The following is a 9,651-nucleotide window of genomic DNA, read 5'->3' as shown; positions in this document are numbered from 1 at the left end:
TCGGGTCAGAGCTCTATCTGGAAAGCAGCTCAACTGAGGGCAGCTGTCAAGGCCCATAATTCCTCTGACTGGTGGATTCGATGGATCGGCCATCGGCAACAGGTTTGCCCACCAATATGATGTCAAGCTTGGCTAAAGGCGTGAGAAGCTCGAAGGCAGATGCCAGTCAAGTCCTCGCTCACAACCCCACCAACGCGGTGAACGGGACCGTTTTGTTGGAAAAGCCATGATATGTATGGACCGGTGATACTGCTCCGTACACTTTGAAGTACGTAGGTACTGCACTACTACATGATGCATTGTTGGCGTTGCCGGATCCTCAAATGGGCTTATCCGAACATGAGCGAGGCCGAGCACGGTATGGGAGACAGTAGGGCAGAAACACCACCGTTCATCAAGGACACGACAGAAACAGAGTTGATCATAATAAGTTAGGCTCAATCACGTTGGTCGAGTATAAGATTTGCCATTCCGTTATTGCCCCTGTCAGCGCATGGTTTCAAGGTTCAGGTTCAGGGCGCGGATGGTGCTTTTCTCCAGTATCCATGTTTTCTCAAGTTCCAAATAGACTACGTACTACTGAATGGAAGGACGAGGAGAAGAGAGAGAAGGAGAAGAAAAGAAAAAAAGGAGTGCCTTTGCTTGAGCGCACTGGTTGCAGCATTCCCCGAGCAGCAGGCAAGTCCAAATGTTTCCAAAGGTTGCGCCCCCACTAGCAACGCCCCAAGATCCCCGCCAAGCAAACCCAAGCCGACTGGGAAGTTCACTTTTGAATGCAATCCCAAGTTCCAACTCCACAGCAGATCTCCAGGCCCCGCAGAACCAAGGAGTCCACTAAAGTGTCAAGATGTGGGTTTCTCCAGTCTTCGGGCGCATGACCAGGCCGCGTTTTCGAACTTATTTTTTTTTCTTGTCCGGCCTAGAACCGCCCTTGCAGCTCGACTATCACAAGCCCGCCTGTTTGGTCCGTTGCAACGCACACACATTTTTTTCTCTGCTGATTTGATACTTGCAGCAGCACAGTATATGCGCCTTGCAGGGTTGACAATTCTTCTATGGAAAAATCGACACTTCCGTGACCAGAGAACCCAGAGGACCCCCCAGCTCCCAGCTGCACCCTGCCCAGATCATACCTTTTACCTGCACCCAGACCTGGCCTGCCACAGTGCCCACCCCAGCACGTCGTCTACCTGCTCGCTCGCCTCTCGCCCATGCTCCAGTCATCAGTCATACTCACAGCCTGCCGCTCTCTGCTTGGCTGTTGCGTGCTGCGTTGTATCGAAAAGAGAGAATCCGCCTCCCCTCCAATCCCAGACTAAACTGCCCCGTACGAAGTACCTTGGGACACTGAACGGGGGACTGGGGCACACACACACACGCACACCCCCTCCTCTATGCCAATTTGATACATACGTAACTATATGCTTGCTTGCACAGGCTTGGATACCAAGACCTGCTGTCTGTGCCAGCCACATTTAGGGACCAAAGATGCCCTCCTCTTCTTCCTCTTCCTGCCTGTCCTCTCTCTTCTCCTCCTCTTTCTTCCGTAAAGATCTCCTACACTACTACTCATCACTTGTGTCTTCAACTACATCACCAGTCGGTGCTATAAATACTTCTTCCGCTACCTCCTTTGGCCCACGACAAGGCGCAAGAGCCCCTATACTATACACGCGCTTACTCTTGCCTTCCGCTGTTAGCTGCAAGCACTATTCTCAACACCATACCCGCCCCAGTTCTAGGCTTGACTCAACCCCCACGATAATATCAATCCCTCCTGCATCGGCCCACCCCCCGGCTACCAATTTCCCTCGCCCTTTCCGCCGCCGCGGCCGTCGTCCATATAGCTAGGGCCAGGCCTCCCTCTTCGTGCCAGACTTGTCGGCTCATTCTTCTGTTCTTCTATCATACTCCTCATACTCTGTCACCTCCATCCCCTCTACCCAGGCTCTCACCACCAGGCCCAGAAGCAACGGATTTGCTCCATCTTTGTCTCTGTTCCTGACGAGAGCCTTCACAACTACGTCATACGCAGAAACCTGTATGACCAAGGATTTTTACCATTGCCAACAAATTGCAACGCCTAGCAACAATATGCATGCGACAAACGGTGCAACCGACACCAATGGTGTCAATGGTGTAAACGGAGAGCACAAGACTAACGGTGTCAATGGCGTCAATGGCGAGCACACAACCAACGGCGTAAACGGCACAAAGCCAAACCCCAACCCGGACGAATGGTTCATTGGCAGTGTTGACCAGGGAACAACATCTACTCGCTTCATTATTTTCAGCAGTCAAGCGGATATTGTGGCTAGCCACCAGATCGAGTTTGAAAACCACTATCCAGAGTCGGGGTGAGTATACAATCCTCAATTTTATCATCCTCCCCGGTGGCGGAATATCGACTAATCAAGAATTCCACTCGCAGATGGCACGAGCACGATCCGTATGACCTCATCAAGTCAGTAGAAGACTGCATGGACGAAGCCGTCAAGCAATTTACCTCGCAAGGCTGGTCTGTATCGCAACTGAGAGCAATCGGCATCACAAACCAGCGGGAGACGACTCTTTGCTGGGACAAGCACACTGGAGAGCCCCTGGGCAATGCCGTCGTCTGGCCAGACACCCGTACAAAAGACCTCGTCCGCGAGCTCAAGATGAAGCAGGGTGCCGAGATGATCCTTGAGCGCACCGGTCTTCCCCTGAGCACATACCCCTCCAGCGTCAAATTGATGTGGTTGCTCCGGAATGATCAAGCCGTCAAGCAGTCCTATGACGAGAAACGCCTTGCATTTGGAACTGTAGACACTTGGCTGATTTACAAGCTCAATGGTGGCCCCAAGAACAATGTGCATGTCACCGACACCACCAATGCTAGCCGCACCATGTTTATGAACTTGAGAACTCTGAAGTATGACGATGACCTGTTGTCATTCTTCGAAATCGACCCTACCAAGGTAGCACTCCCAGAGATCGTACCCTCGTCGTGCCCAAAGATGTACGGCAAGATCGACTCAGGCGTTTTGGCCGGAGTAAAGATCTGCGGATGCTTGGGAGACCAATCGGCAGCGCTTGTTGGCCAGTGCGGTTTCCAACCTGGACAGGCCAAGAACACATATGGTACTGGATGTTTCTTGCTGTACAACGTTGGCGATGAGCCCGTCATCTCCAAGTACGGCCTGCTCAGTACCGTTGCCTATGACTTTGGTGACAATGGAAAACCAGTTTACGCGCTTGAAGGCAGTATCGCTGTTGGTGGATCTGGTGTAAAGTTCCTATTGCACAACCTGGGTTTCGAGAGAGATTCCAAGAGAATCACGGAGCTTGCCGAGAGTGTTGGTGACAATGGCGGCGTCATCTTTGTCACTGCTTTCAGTGGTCTGTTTGCGCCATACTGGATTGATGACGCCAAAGGCACACTTTGTAAGTACCATCTGCAACGTCGCTCGTCTATTTTGTCCCATCTTACTAACTGTACCTCCCAGTCGGCATTACACAGCACACCAAGAAGGGCCATATCGCTCGTGCTACCCTCGAGGCTACCTGCTTCCAGACACGCGCAATTCTTGACGCCATGGAGAAGGACTCGGGTCACCGACTGGAATCCCTGGCTGTGGACGGTGGCATGTCCAACAGCGACCTGACTATGCAAACACAAGCCGATCTCTCCGGCATTCGCGTCGAGCGTCCCGCCATGCGCGAAACCACTGCTCTCGGAGCCGCCATTGCTGCCGGTATTGCTCACCGCGACTGCTGGTCAAGCTTGAAGCAAATTCAAAACATCATGAAGGGCAAGCAAGGGCGCAGAGAATTCGTTCCCGAAATGGAGAAGAGAAAAGTCGCCAAGATGTACGGCAAATGGGAGCGTGCCGTCGAAATGAGCAGAGGCTGGGTCGTGGACGACTCGGAGGATGAGGATGATGACTTTTAAAGCTCTTCCCATCTTGACTAGATTCATTCTCTGTTTTGACGTTTTCTCTCTCACTTTTCCCCGCCATGTACAGCATCATGATTGATCTATGGTGTACGGGTTTTGTGTCTAAGGTTGGACATTCATTTTTTGCAGGGAAGCGGCACGCAGACCATCCCGTGAATCGGGGGTCTTGTTTGGGTTTTGCATTGCTCGGAGTTCAGTGTGGGCGTACTGGAGGGTTAAAGATCTGATGATATGGAAATGAGAGGGGTCCGCTTTGACTAGCGAGAATTGTTATTCCCCCTTTCAAGAAGCGATATAAAGCTTGAAACTGTATATATTTCGATGCGGCTACTCAGAATTCGAGACGCACATAATCAATCAAATACCTAATACCATAAAAAATTTGTTCAAGAAACTATCAGCTTCCTCTGCTTTGATAAAGATGATTCTTGATCCACAGAACATGGTTGCTTCATCAGCACTTGCAAGATATTCTCTTTATTCATGGAAGTATCTCAACTTGAAATGCCAGTGACCATTTACAGGCAATTGCCCAATGCTTTACATGCTTGGCCCATCATCACCATTCTGATTTCCTTGCTCTCCCCTCTTGACAATGCAATGACACTGTCTCTCCATCCTCGTCTTTTCTTTTTCTGTTTTCTCCTTTGGTCAACACCACTTGCTTTGGCAATACGGCAAGTATTTGACTCCGTCGGTCACTGGAAACATGGATATCATGTTCAGCTTGGTAAACCGTCATATTATAGTTCTGTTTTCTACTTCTTTGTTTCCTTGATTAGGGACCAATGTCCATATCCGAATTCAATGCAAGCACAGCCATTCCGAATTTACTTCTCGTAAATTGAAGCACGCATCTAATGTGGGCTGATCACACATGTTTGGGGGCCCCTCTGCAGCAGGTAGAGCGTCCTCGGAAACAGGTTCACAATGGCGTTTTCAAAAGTCATACTAAAATACAAAAGCCGTTTTTATTCTCGAGTTTCACGCCGCAGTAGGCGAGCCATAGCCCTCGTGATCGATGATTAGTCTGATAGCATGTGCTCATACCATCGTGAAATCTTGATCAGCTATCTGCTTGTTGACTACCAGTCAAGATAGTCTCTGTTTTATCTAAGCTCATCCAGCTGGCAAAACACCACGCTCAACAGCCATCAACTCCAGGTAGCCTTTCCCTAGACCGGCCACCAGAACACGTTCCCACGAGTCGGCAGTGTCCAAGTGATCTTCATTACCGTAAAGACTCGGGACAGCCCGGGGAATCGGTCTAGTATACGCTCTAGAAAGGGAGGATTACCAAATATTCATAAACCCCCCCTCGCATGCCATGCAATGTCAACCAATGCAAATCATTATTCGCTCATGCTGCGCACGCACGCTACTTTTTTTTTTTTCTTCTTTTCTTCTTTTTGTAATGAGAAGAGCGTCTCTTGTAACTCATCCTCTCGGTTCAGAGAGGAATTCTTTTGGTGCCGATCCAAAAGACAGTGTCCTTCCAATACATCGTCGACGGTGACGTGGCCCAGCAAAGTGCCATACACCGCAAAAGTCCGAGGCCCATTTTTCAAAACCGAGGACGTCGAGTTTTCATAACCGTGGCACGAACGCCCGGTTTCCGCAATCATAGTTGAAACTGAAATATAGTGTCGAGGGGAGAAGGTTCTGGTCCATCAAAACGCAGGAAGGAAACGTTGATTATCAAATCGTATAAGGGGGAAAATCGGATTGCCAGAATATACACCGAAACAAGTCAGAATTGGCAGTAGATTCGTGTAGAGTAGTCGAAAAAGGCCACTCTACATGATGATGGCGGGAACATCAACGTTGGCCTTGATGCTCTTGTGGGGCAAGACGCTGCCGCCGTTGACGTAGATCTCATCGCCAATGGTGACATCGTCACCCAGTACGGTGACGTTCTCGAGACGGGCCCACTTGCCGACGCTGCTGTTCCAGCCGACAATGGTGCTCTTGACCCAGGCATGGTCCTTGACCTTGGATCCTGGCAGCAGAGTGCATCGCTGCAGACGGACACCATCGCCAATGACAACGTCCTTGCCAATGACCACGTTGGGACCGATGCGGCAGTTCTTGCCAATCTTTGCACTGGGGTCAACAAGAACGTTGCCACCGTAGACATAGGGCTCCGAGTTGGGTGTCAAGAGCTCGGGCGACTTCTTGGCAAGAGAGGACAGGTACAGGCAAGTACCGGTAAGGTAGTCCTTGGGCTGACCCATGTCCATCCAGAAACCGTCCAGGTCAAAGGAGTGCAACTGGCCGTCCTTGACGACAGCAGGGAAGGTCTCCTGCTCGATCGAGGTTGGGCGGTTCTTCTCAATGCGGTTCAGGATGGAGGTGTTGAGGATGTACAGACCGGCGTTGATTCGGTTACCAACAAACTCGACGGGCTTCTCAACGAAGCGGTCAATTCGCGAGGGGTGGTTGGGCTTGTGCACAATGACACCGTACTTGGAAGGCTCCTCGACCTTGGTCACGACAATGGTTCCCTCATCACCGTGGGCCTGGTGGAACTCGGCCAGTGCCTTGAAGGGGTACTCGCATGTGACATCAGCGTTGAGCACGAAGAAGGGAGAGTCGTCCTTGGCAAGAATCTCTTCCGCCAGCTTCAAGGGACCGGCAGTGCCCAGGGGTTCGCTCTCGACAGAGATGACAATGTTGACGTTGTACTGCTTGGAGAACTGCGATGGACCCACATTATAAGCAATGGAACACGACAAAGATGACAGATTGCGAGCTGGACAGGGCAAAAACTAACCTCCTTGAGACGAGTCTCCATGATCTCGGGCCTATAGTTGACGGCAAGGACGATATCGGTGACGCCCACCTCGGCGAGGGCAGCGATCTGGTGCTCAATGATGGGCTTGTTGGCAAACTCAACCAGAGGCTTGGGCAGAGTGAGGGTCTGTCGGGAGGGCGCAACGGCGGATTAGTATGGCGAATTGAGTTCATGGCGAATCGGCGCAGCTGCCACAAGTGCACGCCTTTGGAATAGGGGCATTGGAGCAGCTGCAGCTGCAGCAATTGAGAAAAGACGTACGAGAGGACGGAGGCGGGTGCCAAAGCCGCCGACAAGAATGAGAGCTGTTAAACAACATCACGGTCAGCTTCAGAAGCTCTGCAATGAATAAATCGTCAAGTGAGAAGCTTAAAGGGGGGCGGCGGGGGGCCTATGACAGAGCTTCCACCCCCTGAGCTGAGCAACTTACCCTTCATGTTGGATTGGTTGTGGGATGTAAATTGGTCCTGGTCGTGAAGAATGAACAGGAGAACGGGTGCGGACAGCGAGCGTAAGAAGTAGTGAAAGAACACGGAACAAGAAGAAAGAAGAAATTAAAGAGGCAGAACAACTGTCAAGAAGGTCTGCGCAAGTTGCTGGAAGGTTTGTAGGTGCAGTGTAGAAAATCACGAGCTGGATGGTGGTCTGGGTGCTACTTTTGGCTCTTTCAGAAAGTTGGGGCCCGTTGGGTGGGGTCCGGGTCCCTCTTGGTCAGTGAGTGAGCGAGTGAGTGGTGCGCCGCCGCCGCGCTGCGTTCGATTTTTGATGGGACAAGAAGACCAGAGACGGACAAGACAGGACAGGCCAGCAGCAGATCCAATGCAATGCGGAGAAAATAGTTAGGTTGGCTTCAAGGGGCAGCCAGGGTAAACCTTTCTCAATTGGGACTGGTTCGATGACTTCTGGAGCCTCTCTGGTGCGTCGCGTCAAATGACTCTCTTTTTTTCTTCCCTTGTTTTAATTACACCCGCGCCCAGGCTCCTCTCTTTGGCTGCGTGTTTGAATAGAAGTCAGACAGGGGGTGGGGACCTCGAATACCATCTATCGATCGAGTCTTTTTTTTTTTTTTTTTTGCGAGTCTCGTTCTACCAGTTTGTGTTTGTTTGTGCTTGTGTGCACAATATCTCAATCTTGTACCTGTTGAGTCTACATGTTACTGACGGTACCACGTACATATGTCGAGGTCCGGTATGAGGACGGTGCAGAAATGTCATGGTGTTTGAAGGGAGCGTTGTTGCAGCGGGAACGAGAGATTCTAGAACACTTCTGGCACTCACTCGAGCACCTAGTAAGGAGCTGGGTACTGGGATATCTACCAGGTACGCGTAGGGACCGAGCGATGTACCGAGGGTCCAACTTGCAGCAATTGATGATATTCGTGGACTCGAAATGGAGGAAGGTGACGAAGACAATATGTGCCAGATTCATGCATTGATTCATTGCTACAACATAGATGACAGAGACTTTGGTTTGTTTAATTTACGAACGAATCAGTCCATGAAGAAGGGATACTCTGTTGCCTTTTTTTCTTGCTACGTGATGAATAAAATAGTACGTAGCTTGGCTACTACAACGTTCCATATAAGCTGATCCCAAATAGATCCATCCCATCCATGCCTAGGTTGTTCAGTTCAGGGCATTGGATGAATGACATGGTTTCAAAGAGATGATCGTATTGCTTTCGAGGGGATGTGGGGGAACACGAGGATTGTCAATAGAGAGAGAGAGAGAGAGAAAAATAAACCAAAAGAAAGACAAAGGACACCTTGTCGTCGCTCACCTCCGACACACAGCAAATTACATAGTCCAGACAGCTCTTGGCCCTGGGTTAGTCGGTTGCACAAAAGGGTCAAGTGCCATTGATGGGATGCGAAGGGGGAATCCGACCCGGATCCACCACGAACATGGACACAACCACTGGCGCTGGCTCCCGTCGTCTTGTCGCGGTGTCCCAGACTTCCAGGTCCCAGAACCCTGCGGCCCTACCTTAGGGAACGCTGCTAAAAAGCCAACTAAATAAGAATTCCGATCTGCATGGGCCGCCGGGCCCCTCCCCTAACATCTGTTCTATGGTGGCTCGGGGGTGGGCTCGTTGGCGAATTGCTTCTTCCTATTGGTGAATCAAGTACTCAGCACCTCAACTACCTCGTGATGCCCAATTTCCCTCATGTGTCCAGGCGAAATTGGTAGGTTTTTGAATTACGAGGAAAGGAAGAGAGGATGGGGAGGGAAAAAAAAAAAGTTATTATAGGCAAGGCTGCACATACTACAAACCTTGGAGGGTAACTAGAGAGGCTGGCCTGCCTCCCCCCTTTATTTCTTCTTCTTCTTTTCTTCCCAGTCTCTTCAATGTCGCGAGAACCTTTCCTGTCCGTCTATAACCTACTTCTTCAGACTCGTTTGGAGCCTCTGTGGCAAGACTGGTCTCTTTTCAACGGGGAGGGGGTAAAACGAACTCGCATGGCGGGACGCGACAACGCATGTCTGTCCTCATTCAGTAGTTGACGCGTCAAGTCAAGACGGGATCGCCCCTCGGATCGGAACCCCCCCCCCTCGCCCTACCCAAGCTTCAAGCGTGTGGGGGGTGATGAGGGAATGTCTTTTTTTGAAACAAGCTTGGTGAAATCTGCGAGTCACTTTGTTAAAGTCTCAAACAATGAGGATTCTTGACATATGTCAACATGCTGTCATTAATCTGACCTCGTGGTGGTGGTGGTGTATGTGTCTACAATAACTAGACACTAATCGTATCACGGGCATCAAATCCACGGCTTTCATATCAAACCCACATGGTGCTCGCATCTGGCCCGTGTACTCTTTTTAAGAAAGCTTGATAAATGGTTAATCGCAAATAAACGTCAAATAAAGCCCTCTACATATAGTACCAGCGCGGACCATGTTCGGAAACACAGACCGA

The 9,651-nt window shown here is 50.5% G+C and overlaps 2 protein-coding genes across 2 annotated transcripts; one reads left to right on the top strand and one right to left on the bottom strand.

Annotated features, from left to right (window-relative positions):
- Positions 1-2,094: 2,094 nt before the first annotated feature.
- On the top strand, positions 2,095-3,934 carry PFICI_14188 (uncharacterized protein; the record flags this gene model as incomplete). The annotated part of the gene is made up of 3 exons (XM_007842769.1): positions 2,095-2,357; positions 2,432-3,426; positions 3,489-3,934. 3 exons carry the CDS (start codon positions 2,095-2,097, stop codon positions 3,932-3,934), a joined length of 1,704 nt encoding a protein of 567 aa, XP_007840960.1.
- Positions 3,935-5,736: 1,802 nt separating this feature from the next.
- Positions 5,737-7,171, bottom strand: PFICI_14187 (Mannose-1-phosphate guanyltransferase; the record flags this gene model as incomplete). The annotated part of the gene is made up of 4 exons (XM_007842768.1): positions 5,737-6,636; positions 6,714-6,860; positions 6,996-7,039; positions 7,165-7,171. 4 exons carry the CDS (start codon positions 7,169-7,171, stop codon positions 5,737-5,739), a joined length of 1,098 nt encoding a protein of 365 aa, XP_007840959.1.
- Between the last annotated feature and the right edge of the window lie 2,480 nt (positions 7,172-9,651).

Source organism: Pestalotiopsis fici (genome assembly GCF_000516985.1).
Source record: "Pestalotiopsis fici W106-1 unplaced genomic scaffold PFICI_Scf_12, whole genome shotgun sequence".
In the NCBI taxonomy this organism is placed as follows: domain Eukaryota; kingdom Fungi; phylum Ascomycota; class Sordariomycetes; order Amphisphaeriales; family Sporocadaceae; genus Pestalotiopsis; species Pestalotiopsis fici.
Note: the sequence above shows the minus strand (reverse complement) of the source record. Positions and strands in the feature narration are given on the sequence as shown.